Source organism: Neolamprologus multifasciatus, chromosome 6, assembly GCF_963576455.1.
Source record: "Neolamprologus multifasciatus chromosome 6, fNeoMul1.2, whole genome shotgun sequence".
Classification (NCBI taxonomy): domain Eukaryota; kingdom Metazoa; phylum Chordata; class Actinopteri; order Cichliformes; family Cichlidae; genus Neolamprologus; species Neolamprologus multifasciatus.
In genome coordinates this window covers 889,370-906,700 of record NC_140444.1, presented here as the reverse complement: position 1 = coordinate 906,700, position 17,331 = coordinate 889,370, and the positions used below count along the sequence as shown (strand labels likewise).

Here is a 17,331-nt window from a genome sequence, read left to right as displayed (position 1 = left end):
ATTAGGTAGCGTATCATCAGTGACGGTAATCATCATTTATTTACACACAGACGCTCGTGCCTGCGAGCTGACAGCACCAAGAACATCCTTTTTATCGTTATTGCAAACTAAATATTGTGATGATGCTGTGACTCCCCCTACCCACAGATGCCTGAGTCAACTGCAGCTGAAACACAGGCGGAGCTTTTTATCCATATGTAGGAAACCACCAACAACCAAAAGCTTAAAGAGACCTCACCTAGCAGACCTTCTCGATGTGTAGAGCCCCAAGAGATCCTCTAACTAACTGCTCTTAGTGCAACAAAGACCAGAGGGACCGAGCTTCTGCAGTGGCTGCACCTAAACTCCGCATGTCAATCATTTAAACACTCACCCGTTCCACCTTTGAAGCTAATTAGTTCAGACTTCCACCCGGTCTGCATGTGTGCTATGTAACTGTAACTGTCACTGTAACTGTAACTAAACCTGTTTTTGTTGCCATTCGTTGGAATCTGCCTCGTGTGAAGCACTTTGATGGACACCAGCCTTTTTCAATGTGCTATAGAAATAAATACTGAGTCTGTGATGGGAAGGAAAGAAAGATGGATGGTTGGATGAATCTGCAGGAGAGAAGAGAAGACGTGCAGCATCACCTCTGCTGGACGCAGCGGCGGCTGAGGACCGCCTACTGTGAACCGCGTCATCATTACAGCCTCACAACGAACAACATGTCGCACTAATATTATCCTTCATCTACATGCAGTCAGGTAGCAACAGTCCTCACAGTGTGTGCAGCGTGAGGCCTTTTACACACACACACACACACACACACACACACACACACATACACGCACACCTTAGGCAGTGAGGTCCTGGAGCCTGAGCTCTGCGTCGTCATGGTGAGGACGGTGGTGATGCCCAGGGCCACGCGGGCCGGTGCGGCGTCCATGTTGATCCAGAAGGAGACCCAGGACAGGATGACGATGAGCAGGGAGGGGATGTACATCTGGATCAGGTAGTAGCCCATCTGACGCTCCAGGTGGAAGCGCACCTCGATGCAGGTGAACTTTCCTGCGACGAAGGAGCGACAGTCACAAACCTGCAGACAGGAAAACTGCAACGCCGGCTTTGGCACGAGTGACGGGGCGAGAGGATACTCCCACATCATAGCTGACTCGCTAGCAGCATGGCCGCTTCACCTGTGCCTCGGCCTCCTTTAGCAGTAATGATACTTGTGTTTTACCTTCTGTTTAACACACCACCAACTTGCTCATGTGTCTAACGGCGACACACATGTTTAGCCGCATGTTCTCCTTAAATTGCTGGCTGTCTGAGTGGTGTCCCAGAAACGATGTGGGCTTCATAGATAATTGGCAAACCTTCTGGAGGAAACCTGGTCTTGTTAGGAGAGATGGCATCCATCCCACTTTGGATGGAGCAGCTCTCATTTCTACAAATATCGACAAATTTATTAAACCCCTCAAAACATGACTATCCAGAGTTGGGACCAGGAAGCAGAGTTGCAGTCTTACACGCCTCTCTGCAGCTTCTCTCCTCCTGCTACCCCCCCAAAAACCCATCTCCATAGAGACTGTGTCAGCTTCCAAAAAGACAAAAAACAAACTAAAAACCAGCAACAAACAACTTAAACATTTACAAAGAAAGAACAATACAGTATCCACATCTGAACCAAAGAGTAAAACAGTGAAATGTGGATTATTAAATATTAGGTCTCTCTCCTCCAAGTCTCTGTTAGTACATGACTTAATAATTGATCAACAGATCGATTTACTCGATTATCCTGCACTTCGCTCTCGCTCTGCAGGCCTACTTGTTGTTCCTAGAGTATTTAAAAGTAGAATGGGAGGCAGAGCCTTCAGTTTTCAGGCCCCTCTTCTGTGGAACCAGCTTCCAGTTTGGATTCAGGAGACAGACACTATCTCTACTTTTAAGATTAGGCTTCAAACTTTCCTTTTTGCTAAAGCATATAGTTAGGGCTGGACCAGGTGGGGCCAATCTTCCCTCTAATGTTTCATGTGTCTGAACACACAAACTCCCTGAGCGTCCCTTGGACCACTGTGAGCGACAGCAGACGTGTGCACTGTGGTCACGCCAGCATCAAATCCATCCAAGTTACATGTTTATTAAAGTAATCAAATTACAGCATTTATGTTAGACTACTTTTAATTAACTGCTTTAGCCCACTTACAATGAAAATGTAAAAAAATCTTGTCCATGTGTAGCATGTTCACACTATTGAAAGTAAAAATAACTTCAACTCCAATTTTGAAAACACAACTTTCTTCTTCTTCTTTTTTTTATAAAGCTCTGACTTGTATGATGAGTCTGTGGTCTGGGAGAGAGTCTGTAACTCTGTCTGCAAAATACAGTAAATAATGACCAATGTTGGGCAATTAATTATATAGTTACTTCTTCAAAAAAGTAACTGAGTTATGCAAACAACAAAGTTTTGCAGCTGTTTATCTAAAAACGCAGCCAAGGCGTTTTTAGATAAACATTTCAAACTATTTACAGAACAATCAGCTGTTCTGCATCAAATCTGATGCCACACAAATTATTTGTGCCAAAAAATAATTTCTGTCCACTATGAGATGAAGGAGAACAACAGCCTGATACCTGCAGGCCTGACAGCAGCAGATGTGTCACTGCTGTAACACCTGTAACACTCAGCAGTCGCCTCATTGTTCTGACACACAACAACACTACTGACTACACTACACACTAACTACACACTAACTACACACTAACTACACACTAACTACACAAGATTTGTGCTAAACGTCACAAATCTCTCACATCTCAAACACGCCGTCACTCCTAAAAGTAATATGGCAACGTGGCATTTAGTTGTTTAGGGAGGGGGAACTCCCTAAACAACTAAATGCCACGGGTGTTTCTCACAGGCTTTCGAGTGTTTTCCTTATAAAACGCTGTTTTTACTGTTTCTTCCTGCAGTAAATATAAACAACGACAGTATTCAGGAAGAAAAACAAACATTGCAGATATTTTATCATAACTCTGGTTTTACGATCAACACAATTTAAAAACTGGTATAAAGTCCACACTTTTCCCGTCAGTTGTTCGTCTGTCCTGCTCACATCTCCAATGGTTGGACACGTTGTCATTAACTTCACTCCACATCAGCCGCTTTGCTAAAACACCGGTGTCGCACATAAGGACGCTGTCAGAGCCTGTCAGCCACGTTGATCAGCTGCGTATATATGAATGTGAATCGCATCATTGGCTGGACTATGAGATAAGGTGGCATCGTTCTGATCCCATACGGGAGCAGCCAGTCACTGACTCACACTGCAGAACAGAATTGTTAAAGTTTTAATGTTAATTTCAATTCAGGTTACATTTTTTTTCCTGTGAGCAGAGACCTGCTGGCAGCGCGCAATTGCGCACGGGCGCAGCTTAGAGGGAACATTGGTTAGGGCTGGACCAGGTGACCCTGAATCCTCCCTTAGTTATGCTGCAATAGACGTAGGCTGCCGGGGATTCCCATGATGCACTGGGAGTTTCTTCTTCACTCACTATGGGCCTTTCTCAATATGCGTACTTGCGTTCTCGTGTACTCGTGATACGTCATCAGTCGGAGACCAAGTACTGTTCCAATTCGAAGTACGCATCAAGCCGAGAACGCGAAAAAGTCCCGGATGTGTTCTCGCTCCGCCCGTTTTATCGAGCATGCATCGGTGGTGACTTGTGTGGACTTGGTACAGCTAAATATCCCAGAATGCATTTCGTCCAAAACTCAAACGCGGCAATGGCGGACGAGCGGGGCTAAAAACTTTTAAATATTACTCTTTCTGGGTCACAAAATAAACTTTTAAGTTCTTTTCAAGCGAGAATGTAGCTGCGTAAACTTCAAATATCTGCTCGATTTATCAAGATATCATAAATTTCCAAACGAGCTCCGACGTTTTCGGAGACGTCTGTGACCCGCCAGCTCCATAGCAGACAGCGAGGTCGAGGATTATTACAGCCGGCGAGAACAGCCGACTCCCGGCACATCGTTTTCAACCCCCTGCGGGTTAAACAAACCCCAGTAGTTGTCTATTGTATTGAGTGTCCACTAAAATAAAAATAAAAGCGTTCTAACATCTCACCTGCTTGTTTTATTAAGGTATGTACACGTATGTACATGTACACTATTTTTATTAATAGAGATTTCACTGCTGAGGTTAAACATGATATATAAGTCACTTAGATCACTTCTAAATGTAAATGTTTGGTTTATTTCAGTGTTTTATTTGTTCCTGAGTAAACCGGTTTGGCTGTGATTAAAGTTAAGCTTCATAACATATTACTCAGTTAAATTAAGGACGGCAGTAAAAACTCCGGACCTGTGACATCATCAAGTACGCTGGTGTTCCAATTGTACAAATTGCGAGTCCGTGCTCGCGTTCTCGGCGAGTCCGTACTCGCGTACTTGAGAATTGAGAAAGGGCCTATGTATTAACAGACCTCTCTGCATTGAAACATATCTGTTATTAACCTCTGTCTCTCTTCCACAGCATGTCTTTATCCTGTCTTCCTTCTCTCACCCCAACCAATCACAGCAGATGGCCCCGCCCCTCCCTGAGCCTGGTTCTGCTGGAGGTTTCTTCCTGTTAAAAGGGAGTTTTTCCTTCCCACTGTCGCCAAAGTGCTGCTCATAGGGGGTCATATGATTGTTGGGTTTTTCTCTGCATGTATTATTGTAGGGTCGACCTTACAGTATAAAGCTCCTTGAGGCGACTGTTGTTGTGATTTGGCGCTGTGTAAATAAAGTTGAATTGAATTCGTATAGTAAACTTCCAAATTTTGGTCCCTACAAACATATGTGTACACACACACACACACACACACACACACACACACACTCTGTCAGTCGGTTTGTTTCTCCCTCACTTTGTTTTTCGACTCGATCCTTGGAGCACAAACGTGACGGATGAAACGTGGCAACCTGTGTGCGTCTTACCTGCATCCTGATGCTTACGGCAGTGTGTGTGTGTGTGTGTGTGTGTGTGTGTGTTACCTGTGTTGTAGTGCTTGGTGCAGTATCGGAGGTCGGATTCATCTTTGAGGATGAACTGTGGGAGCGTGAGGCCCTCGGCCACTTGAACAGGTCCGTTCTCCTGCCACTCAAAGATCAGGTCGTTCATGGTGTACCCGACTGAAACACACAATTATGACAGACAACAGATTTAAAAAGGCCACAGAGCACGAGTCTGTGTGCAGCGAAGAGTTTGACCATCTTTTGTTCAGATTGTGTCGACTTGTGTCTGCGGACTGTTTCAGGGCAGCAGACACGTTTTCCTTCCTCGTGGGGCCCGCACTACGCCGGATGCTGAACACACCCAGCGTCTCCATTTATGCAGCTTCAGTGTTTTTAATGTTTTTAAATGTGCATCTCTGTGTCGGCATCATTTCCCCTCTGTGCTCCTCGGTCTCTGTGTTTCAGCATCATTTCCTGTTTTATTTTGAAGGGTACTTTTCTCTCGTGTCTTGTTCTGATTTTTCCCCCTTTGTGACCGTCTGCTGTGTTTCACCTGTGCCTCACATGGTAGCTGGCCTGGTTCTTGCTCTGTACAACATTTACACGAGCACAATGATTCGTAAATCTCAGATTTTTCACAACCCAACATAAAAAACACATCAAATGTTTAAAGTGAAAAAACCATGAGCTCATTTTGAGTTTGGGGGCAGCAACACGTCTCTAAAAGATCTGCAGGGCTGCAACAAGAAGCTGGAAAAGTCGGAGGCTGGAGGAACACCGAGCTGCTAATCAGGCAGTAGGTCAGTCACATGATCGGGTATAAAAAGAGCGTCTCAGAAGTTCTCAGAGTTCAACATCCTCACTGTGAACATCTCATCATCGTCACGTGGAGGAATCTCTGTGCGCAGGTTAAAGCAGAGAAGAAGCCAGATGTGACGGCGCCATCTCCTCTGGACCAAAGTTCCTTTAAAACTGATCTGAGGTCAGACCCATCCAAACATGGAGAGGAGAGCATCCAGCTCATTATCAGCGCCCAGGTCAACGCCTGCAGCTCTGATGTTTCGGGGCGTGTCTGTGGGACTCACAGCTGGCACATCTGGATACCAAAGAAGGAGGAAGCAGAGCGAGGACTGCTGAGCTGTGAGAGTCCAGCAGCTGCTCTCAGACGTTTGCAGATCACTGTTCTTGTGTCGGTGCTGATTTCTCTGTTTAGCTTCTTTAGTTTTCCCATTTTTAGGATTTGTGCATCTCATTGGTGCGTCCCGTCCTCAGCACGCTGGATGTTTTTAGACAAAGCTCACAGCACCAGCACAGATATCACCACACACATCAGAGCGGCACTGGAACGTGCCCGAGGACAGGCCAGAGACGGCTGGATGATGCAGGAGGCTTGATGTTAATGCAAACAGATGCCGTGATATTATTTTGTTTTCACACACGCGTCTTATATTCAGCTTTCAGTGGCCTCTTCTTCTGCGTCCGGGTGAAGGCAGAGCGGAAGCCGCGTACGAACGCGTGCGGTCGCAGCGCTGCGGGGCTCTTCGGCGAGCGCAGAAGCAGCTGGTACGTGCTGGTGCGAGCCTGCAGCCATGCACAGAAAGAATGAGTTCATCCTGCTTCTTAAGCTTCAGCTGAAAGTGCGTGAAAAGTGTGTGCATGTTAAAAAAGAGGAGAACAGAGGAGAGCGCGCCTGCAGCCTTCCACGCGAGCATCTGTGCTCGGCTCGGGATGCTTTTAACGCTTACGACGGCCTCCGGTGGCGGCGGACTGTCGACTCGCTGCACTCACGAGCTCGGCTGGTCCCGGACGCGACCTGAACGGGGTCAGGCTGCAACCACAGCCTCCAATCATGTTTCATGAACGAGACGTAAACCTGGACCGAGGAAACGACCACGTCACGACTCATTTCCTCTGCATGTCCTGATGTGTCCTTATGGTTCCTCTGACATCAGGGAGCAGCAATGCAAATAATCTGTGTGTGTGTGTGTGTGTGTGCTTACCTGTCAGTGTGTGTGTTCCTCTGTGTGTGTGTGTGTGCTTACCTGTCAGTGTGTGTGTTTCCTCTGTGTGTGTGTGTGTGCTTACCTGTCAGTGTGTGTGTTTCTCTGTGTGTGTGTGTGTGCTTACCTGTCAGTGTGTGTGTCTGTGTGTGTGTGTGCTTACCTGTCAGTGTGTGTGTTTCTCTGTGTGTGTGTGTGCTTACCTGTCAGTGTGTGTGTTCCTCTGTGTGTGTGTGTGTGCTTACCTGTCAGTGTGTGTGTTCCTCTGTGTGTGTGTGTGTGCTTACCTGTCAGTGTGTGTGTTCCTCTGTGTGTGTGTGTGTGCTTACCTGTCAGTGTGTGTGTTCCTCTGTGTGTGTATGTGGGTCAGAGACTGGAACTAGCTGTCCCTGAGGCCTCTGATTGGGCAGACGATGGATTCGTCATCATAACTAATCAACATCATTAAACACGACGGCTTCCTTAAAAAGAAATGCTGCTAAAATATGTTCCCGTGGAGGGAGAGGGGGCCTGCACTACATATACTTCAGGATGGATGAGTGAATCTCATCTTCATCCAGTTTTCTGGAGCATCATCTGCACGACATCAACTGATTTTGAAATCATGGTTTGCAGCACGGACTTCCTGCGTGTGGCAGCAGCAGCGTGCTAAATATTCAGAGTCACGCAGCGAGCCTCTGTGGGCGCCGAGACGGATCGGAGAAGACGTATCGCTGGGATATGGAATATACATGTTCACAGGCGGGGGCGTGGGGGGGGCGCTGCATGTTTAAGCACACAGCTTTAACCCGAGGAACTTCCCTCTCCATGACAGAAGTCTTAATCCACACTCGGCTGCTTTTATCTGCCTGTGAGGGGATTTAAACATTATCTACAAGGATCAGAGTTTTAATCTCATTCTGAGCCTCGCTGGGAACGACCGCCGCTGTAATTAGCTGCTGTCTATCTCTGTAATTCACAGCTGCCCAGAGCCGCGGCCTCTGAAGCATCTCCCATCAGCTGGTCAGAAAGTTTAGCTGATCTAGAATCAATGCTAACAGCTCCCCAAACGGCTCTTTAAATGTCAGCTGCATTTGGCTCAAGGTCCATTTAAGGTGGACTGTGACCAAGTAGAAACTCCTCCCATCACGGACGCTGTGTCCTCTGGACTGAGGATGAGGAACCATCTGGCGTACTGTCAGTTCAAAGATGGGCCCCCTGATGGTAAAGGGGGGGGGGTGCAGGAGTCCACATGGCAGGGGTAGCTTGTTCATCCATGGAGCAAACAGGCTCTTTAAAGGTCAGCTGCATTTTGGCACCAAAAAAGCGATTTGTTAGTGTTTTCCTGTATTCACCGAGGAAACCTTCAAAATGTGTCGCAGGCGAGTTCAGAGTTTGTTCTGAGGACGTGTGAGGGTTGGTGTGACACAGGAGGATGCTGGGATAGAGAGAGAGATGCATACGAGATGCGTACGTATGAACACGCGTGTGGCAGAATGACACGGCTGTCAGCTGCTGTTTGGCTGCTGATGTGAAGACGAGGACTCTGTTTTCCCAGGTGTGCCTGAAGGTGTCACGGGGCACAGTTGAAGACCCCGCCCCATCATCAGCCGCCCTGGCGTGTTGTGACCATATATGTTCACATGTGACCGAGTCGCAGCTCCTCGATGATGCATCCTTCTCTGCAGCTTGACCATAACGTTGCGTCTCCTGCAGTTTTATATTGACGGTGGATATTGTTGGTGGTGTAGTGGTTAGCACATTTACCTGGCAAGCTAAAGCCACCGGTTTGATTCCAGGTAGTGACATTAATCGCATCAGATGTAAAAACGTTGACAAACCAAAAATCTGGAGCTGAAAAGAGCTTCTTTGTAATTAAGAACGAGGCTCAATGGGTCACAGCCTGAATGAAAGGTGTTTCTTAACCCAGAGGTGTTAAACTCCAGGCCTCGAGGGCTGGTGTCCTGCAGGGTTTAGATGAGTCCTTGATCCAACACAGCTGTCTTGTATTTCTCCAGAGGCCTGGCAATGAACTAATCATGTGATTCAGGTGTGAAGACCCAGGGTGAGATCTAAAACCTGCAGGACACCGGCCCTCGAGACCTGGAGTTGTCTACGCCTGCTTTGAACCGTTTCAGTCACCGGCGACGGGTTTAAAGGGTTAAAGACACACTGTACGTCGTTCATACTGAGAGTGCTGTGAGTGTGTACAGTCATGCAGTACTTACAGCTCTCCAGCTGCATGATGCACGTCTGAACATCCATCGGGAAGTTTTTTAGATCCATGGGACACGACAGAGTTAATGTTAGCCTGAAAAGAAAGAGGAGACACTGAAGACCGAGACCGTGGGTTCAAAGTCACAGACATCGTAATGTACCAACATCTCAGTTTATATCAATGTGCCACCTGCACTGTTGGAACCAAGAGGATACCCGATAATTAGGGCTGCCACAAACGATTATTTTGATAGTCGACTAGTCACCGATTATTTTTGCGATTAGTCAACCAATCAGATCATCATCCATTGAAAGTAAAACGTACAGCTTATTGCACCAGCAGCATCTGCTCTTATATAACTATCATTAGCTTACAGCTTTAAGTGTTTAAGGTATGTGCTAACTAAAAATAAAGACAAGATGATAGTTTATTAAATTTTAATGAAATCTGCAGATTGTTTCGGTGAAGTTTAATAAACTCCTTGCTATCTAAAATATAACAGGACACCGGAGTTAATTCTCGAGCATCTCACACTTCTGATAATCAGCTGTCTGCTTGACGTTTATTCAGCTGTGTAAAAACTATAACTTTAATCTCAGCCAAACCGATTTACTCAGGAACAAATAAAATGCCAAACAAATAAAAAGCCAAAAAATAACATTTGTAAGTTATCTAAGTGACTTATATATCATGTTTAACCTGAGTAGAGAAAGACGGGAGTCCGGTGTTCTCACGGCTCTAGTTAGCCTAGCCCCCGGCTAGCTATCGAGCTAGTGGCTAACAGACGTCTCCGAAAACGTCGGAGCACTTTTGAAAATATGTGGTGTCTTGATAAACTGAGCAGATATTTGAGGTTTACACAGCTACATTCTCGCCTGAAAATATGTTAAACGTTTATTTTGTGACCCAGAAAGAATAATAAGAGTAATATTAAAACTAACTAGCTGCCGCCATTGTTGGAAACTGAGCTGGGGGAACACAGCTTCTTCTTCTTTGGTGTTTAACGGCAGCTGGCATCCTTGTACATGCAGTGCTGCCATCTTCTGTTTCAGTCCGTTATTACACTCTTAAATCCTACTACTTATTCCTGCGTCTTTTGGGATCTTACAAAGCTTCAAACGACGCTTCGACTATTAAATTAGTCGTCGACGATTTTGACAGTCGACGTAATCGTGGCAGCCCTACCGATAATATCAGACTTTATACATCAAAATATTCAGAAAGGAGATCCCACTCAAGCTGACAAACTGTCAGCATCTAATGTTTAAATCCTAAAGCCTGGGGGCCGGCACATGAAGACCTTCTCTCTTTGACCCACGATGGACATAAAAAGTTCCGCTAAACCCAAAAATGAAGAATAAATGTTTAATCGGAGCTCATATTATAACATTTGCAAGTCAGATTAGTCAAATGAATAAATGCGGTCCAGTGTTTAAACGTGCCAGGTAGGAGTTAGAAAACAGTGTCAGGCCAGAGGACGTGTGGCGAGGCACCAGCGAGCTCCAATCAGAACAATCAGAACAAAATGTTCCAAAGTTTGGACCTGTTCATTAACTAACCTGTAACGCACTTTACTTTTACATATCAAAGACTTACATTTAGCACCATGAAGTCTGAGGCGATGGACTTAAATCCAACAACAGGAAGATATTCTAAACATTTTTATATCAGTGACCTGATTAAACACGACTGCAGACGTGCATATATCCATTCTGCAGATGCGTCTTCCTCGCTATCTCGCTGCGTGCCTCTGGCTATGAAAGCATGCATGCATGTATATACACTGCACACGGCTCCTTGGTTTCACGCATAAAGGAGCTTGTACCTTCAAATTACAGGAAACAAACAGAGGTCAGAGTCACATGACTCTGTGTGTCACGAAGGTTTTTCTTAAGCGTGCTGCTGCTCACCTTATAGAGTACAAAACATTGCCGTTCTTGAATATCCTGAGCAGTTTGTTGTCTGTGGTGACTTCGTGGAAGTGGGCTCCCTTCTCGTTGGCGAAGAACAGATCCGGTTTCCATATGGAGTCTAACATAGAGGGATCCAGGTCTAGAGAGTCGTCGGGGTATTCGGAATACGCCAGCCTGGGATCATTCCACTGCTGACGGAGGAAGATGTTCACTCGGTAGTCCTGCAGACACACAACATAACACGAATACGTCACACATAGAGAAGCACATACACCAATGTCCCACATGCTGTTGTTGTTTTACACATGCGACTGTCAGAAACGTAAAAATAAATAACCACGGAAATCATTTACACAAGAACAGGAGGAGAAACTATACAGTTGTCCCTCGTGACCACGTGGAAACCATCCTGTGGCCTGACTGACGGGAAATCAAGGATACCGCGTTCTCCAGACTGACGAGGAGGCGAACATCCAGCTTGTTATCAGGTCAAAGATAACGAGGAGGACGTTATTCCACGTCCACGAAGCCCCATCAAAGCTCTACAGGCAGCTGATGGAATCAAGTCCAACTCAAGTCCAACAGCGAGTGAGTCGATAGAGTCTAAACTGGCCTGCAGCGCAGACCTTTCACACACTGACGTGTTAGGGAATGAAAAGCATGACAAAGGAGGCCCTGCATATTGTTGCATGTCCCTTGACACACAGATATGCATGCTCGTGTTCCCTGAACATGTTCTCACAGGGCGAATATAAATTGGGCTACGTGTCGTTTCACAGAGGTCCTGGAACCTGATTCGTCTAACCAATCACTGAACCCATCATATTTTTATCCTGACTGGAAGGCTTGAGGTGTACACAGATGAGACAGAGGCCTGTAAATCAATTATAGACCTGTGCATCAGCTGTGCTGGAGGATAGCGTGATGCAAACATGTCAGTGAACACGTGTTCATGCACAGGCACACCTTATAGGCGGCTGACGCCTCGTTACTCCCATCAGTATACGCAGGCATGAGCGTGCAGCAATGTGACTGCAAAGTGTCCTCGAGGCGACTCATTTCTTAAGCTCAGTCGAAGCGCAAAAACAGCAGCAAGTTATATTTTTAATGCTTTGGACAGGAAGTAGTGTTGCCCTGTTTGCTGCTGTGAAGACTCAGAGATGATAGTTTGAGTGACTACAGGGGCCACAGCTTGGTTCAGTGTGTTTGTACAGATGGATGAAATCAAGTTCCTGTAAGGAATCCCACAAGGCTCAATTTTAGGCCCTGTTTTATTTCCATGTCTTCTCTTCTTCTTCTCGTCCTTAGCGGGCGACCAGCGGCGGTGGTCTGCCGCGCAACCAGTACGCTGCTGTAGGTGCCGCAGGTTCTCTTGCTTGACCAACGATTATCTTCCACGCTTTTCGATCTAAGGCGATGGTTCTTGCCTGCTCAAGGTCAAGTCGAAGGGCCTTCAAATCATCCTGGATTTGTTTCATCCATGTCTTCTTTGGTGCATTTCGATGCACCCTCCAATCGGTGGGGCGGGTCAACCAGAGTAGGCCATGGGGGTAGCGGCTCGGGTCCATTCAATAAATGTGGCCAAACCAACGGAGTCGGCGGCACTGGATTAGGTCGCCGATCGTCGGTTGGCTGCCGCAGCTGGTGAGGATGGTGTCATTCGAATGACGGTCGTGAAGGGAAACGCCGAGAACGCATCTAAGGCAACGCATTTGGAAAACTTCGAGCTTGCTCAGGTCGTGTTTGAGCATTGTCCACGTCTCTGCGCCGTAAAGTAGAATGGGCACGATCAGGGTTCAGTAAAGGCGGATCTTTGTCGCCAATGAGATGTTCTTCTTCTTCCATGTCTACAGCTAAAGTGCACCTTTAAACAGATGGCGCCACACTCGACTGGGCTCGAGCCAGCCTACCTAGAGATGAAAGAAGTAAAAGTAAATGAAAAATGGTCTTTGAAGGAACCGGTACAAAGAATGGGCAAATTCATCAAGTCAAACCATCACATCCTTTACTCTGTGACTTACAAACCCTTATGTGACATCGTTAATCTTCCAGAGACATCTGATCACAGCAGGGATCCCATGGAAGCATTAAAAATATATAAGATAACTAATTCATTATCAACAACCATATTTCTTGGGTTGGGTATCAACACCAACAACGACCGGCAATATAAAAGAAGGAGCTGGGGTGGATGTGGGTTGCAAAGTGGCTTGCAGGTTGGTGTGCAGCAGCTTTGGAGAGGCTGAAGCAGTTTGGTCAATCTGATATCCTCGTGTCAGTGTTGTTTACGCACCAACATTGGATCTGACCAATCACAGTAGCCGTGTGGTGATGTCATAGTTTTGTGCAGATGTCCACTCAGGAAAAAAATCTAACAAAGAGGGTGGTTAGGGTGTGACTGTGTTTCCATGTCCCAGAACTTTGGCATCACTACACTGTGATTGGTCACTTTAACCTGGACCAACATCAGTGATGATGATCCAGGAACAACACCAACACGACGACATCAGATCAAGTTGTTAGCAAACTGAATGTTCAGCTGAGCACTCAGATCAGCTGATCTGCCGGGATAACAGCTAGAGACCCCACAGGGGAGTTTGCATGACTCAGCAGGATCCTTCCTCTTTTCCTAAGGACGCAGTTTAGTGAAGGAACCAGCTCCATTTGTCTGTTTGAGGATTTTTTGCAAGGTTTAACGCTCCACGAGGATAAAAGCAGCACAGCCATCTGCAGGAAACACGGCTGTTTGGTCCCTCGACGGTGAAGCGAGTGCCCCGATGACACTATCACTCCACTGCACGACAGCTCCATAGAAAATTCCCAGAATGCACTGTAAAAGGCAGTGAGCATCACCGCTCGCTGTGCTCACTGAGTGGAAGTGACATCACTGCTCTTCCACTTCAGCAGAGCTCGGGTGGAGCTGGAGTCGCTGTGCAGCGAGCAGACATGTGGCTGATGAAACAAACAGCGTCGATGCTTCTGAACGCGCTGCTTTTATTTCACGAGCTGCGACTTCTCCTCAGACGTGTCGCAGGGCCCAAACCCACAACAGCCCTGCCCGAGTGAAACCCAGATCACACCCCCGCTGTAGCACAGCAGAGTAAGAAGGTGGATAAAAGTGGAGCGAGGGCAGAGCTGTGCGGATATTACATTTCACAGGTGACTTATTCTGCACCGCTGCATCACATTTGTAGTCGTAGGAGAGCGAACGTCATGATCACGGCTCCCAGGGAGTCATGTTGCAGATTCATTGGTGTCTCAGCGCTCACTGACGCAGGACTCAGGAAATACACTGTGCAGCGATGCAGTGGCTGACCCGGGGCGATCCTGGACGCTCTCACACTCCTGATCTCTGCTGGCAGCCAGAGAGTCCTGCATCTGTTCAGCTATCAATTATTTTAGCTTTCACGCAGTATTTGCACCATGCATGAAACACAGAACCTTTCTTTCATAGTCCTGTTTCAAAATGCTTCCCGGTACACACTCGCCCCGTGCTTTAAGTATTTACTGCAGTCTAATGAAGGAGAGGGGAAGGTAAACAAATGCAACACATTAGTTTGAGTTTGCATTTTTTTAAATGCTTCAAAATGGATCAAATAATGAGCAGTAGTAGTGTTAGTCCACTGTTGTTGTCATGAATCACAGGAAAATCCCCGAGGACGTCGTTCTCATCACGTGTTTAAGCTCACTGCTTTGGTTTCTCTGAGACTGAAATGTGCAAACATACATGGAAATGCAGCAAATCAGGCAAAAGCAATGTGTCCAACTCTAACGAGCTGTAAAGTGATCGTTTGGTGTGAACACCTTTATCCTTCAGCACAGACTGAACTCTGAGTATCTCCAGGAAAACTTCTCCAGGCTTCTTGAAGGACATTCAAAGCATTTCTTTAGGTGTTCCTGCCTTTAGCGCTGCTGCTCCAGCACCACCTCTGGTCCCAGAGCTCCGCCCACAGTCCTGTTTTCAGATATTTAAGAAATGTGGTGCGATCGGCTAATAATTCAAACATTTTAAAACCAATAATCCTGTGCACGTTTAAAAGGACAAAGGACATGTGCTCACTTTGTCCACGCAGTCATCTGTCTGTGACAGCAGGGAGCTGCTCTGAGTCAAATCCTCACCCAACCAACAGGTAACAGAAGCTACGTCCACCTCTGCAGCCAGCACACCCACATGCTTAAGATGAGCTGTGGGTGTTTACGGCACCCAAGTGACCAAAACTGAAGCATTCAAGCACGTTAAGGGGTCGGCTGTAAACCGACGCACAGGTGCACAAAAGCCTTCTCACACAGGGTTTAACTGAAAAAGGTTCCAGTGAGGACAACCATCATCATGTCACACACACACACACACACACACACACACACACACACACACACACACACACACACACACACAGTGGATTAAAGAGGATGGAGAGACTGAGTGAACAAATAAAAATCGTTTAACAAAAGTAAATCTGTTTATCAGAGATAGCGTGGAGCCGAGTGAGCCAACCTGGCGCTAAGCCCTGTGTGTGTGTGTGTGTGTGTGTGTTCACGTACAGTATGTGTGGTACTGTGTGTTAAAAAAATCACTCTGGAGCTCTGATCCTCTGTCTGGTGACTCCACTGACTCGTTGCCATTAAACTGATGTTTCTCTGAAAGGTACTTTTTATAAATTCCTGCATTTAAAATCATTTAAACCCTAAAAATGAACTAAAGCTGCTAAAAGAATGTGAGCTTTGACTTTTCGTCCAGGACTTGAAGACTCATCAGCTGAAGTTAAACTGGTGCTGACCCGGGCCTTTTTAGCAAATGGTACCACATATTTTTATTTATTAAAGGTCTGTTTATAATTTCATAACTCCAAAATAGATGTTTTCGTGAATATAAGATGTGCTTATTAAGAGTTTTCATCTTTAAAGATTGATCGGCTGTACGTGTGTCAGATCTCTATCAGACCTCCACAGCCCCTCGGATGGATGAGTGCTACATCAGGACATGTTTGATGTGCTTGATCCCTGACAGCGTGTCGTTTAAGACGTGAACAATTATTAGTGTTGTTGTTGCAGTTTCTGAAGTAGCTTTAATCTTTTCTCCAGACAAATCATTTCCAGTTTTTATCTTATCTGCTCTGCATAGTTTGCTTTTACCTTTACTTGGTACTCATCCATCATCATCCATCCATCCTTCCATCCATCCATCATCCATCCATTATCCATCCATCCATCATCCATCCATCCTTCCATCCATCCATCATCATCCATCCATCCTTCCATCCATCATCCATCCTTCCATCCATCCATCATCCATCCATTATCCATCCATCCATCATCCATCCATCCTTCCATCGATCCATCATCCATCCATTATCCATCATCCATCCATCATCCATCCATCCATCATGCAGCCATCATCCATCCTTCCATCCATCCATCATCCATCCATTATCCATCATCCATCCATCATCCATCCATCCATCATGCAGCCATCATCCATCCTTCCATCCATCATCATCCATCCATCATCCATCCTTCCATCCATCCATCCATCATGCAGCCATCATCTATCCTTCCATCCATCCATCCATTAATCCTTCCATCCATCATCATCCATCCATCATCTATCCTTCCATCCATCCATTATCCATCATCCATCCATCATCCATCCATCCATCATGCAGCCATCATCCATCCTTCCATCCATCCATCCATCCATCCATCATGCAGCCATCATCCATCCTTCCATCCATCCATCCATCCATCCATCATGCAGCCATCATCCATCCTTCCATCCATCCATCATCATCCATCCATCATCTATCCTTCCATCCATCCATCCATCATCCATCCATCCTTCCATCCATTAATCCTTCCATCCATCATCATCCATCCATCCATCCACCCATCATCCATCCTTCCATCCATCCATCCATCCATCCATCCATCCATCCATCCATCCATCATCATCCATCCATCATGCATGCATCCATCCATCATCATCAATCCATCATGTATCCATCCATCCATCATCCATCCATCCATCATGCAGCTATCATCCATCCTTCCATCCATCCATCCATCCATCCATCATGCAGCCATCATCCATCCTTCCATCCATCCATCCATCATCCATCCTTCCTTCCATCCATCCATCCATTAATCCTTCCATCCATCCATCATCCATCCATCCATCCATCCACCCATCATGCATCCTTCCATCCATCCATCCATCCATCATCATCCATCCATCATGCA

At 46.3% G+C, this 17,331-nt stretch overlaps 1 protein-coding gene across 3 annotated transcripts in view; it reads right to left on the bottom strand.

Annotated features, from left to right (window-relative positions):
* Positions 1–17,331, bottom strand: part of glra3 (glycine receptor, alpha 3) — a 50,839-nt gene that overhangs the window by 11,376 nt on the left and 22,132 nt on the right. For all 3 annotated transcript variants that reach the window (XM_085161759.1, XM_085161760.1, XM_085161761.1), the window contains exons 4-7: positions 11,092–11,315; positions 9,192–9,274; positions 5,024–5,161; positions 836–1,050 (exon numbers count right to left, since the gene is read on the bottom strand). In XM_085161759.1, coding sequence (XP_085017885.1) covers positions 836–1,050; positions 5,024–5,161; positions 9,192–9,274; positions 11,092–11,315 — 660 coding nt within the window. The remainder of the gene's footprint in view (positions 1–835; positions 1,051–5,023; positions 5,162–9,191; positions 9,275–11,091; positions 11,316–17,331) is intronic.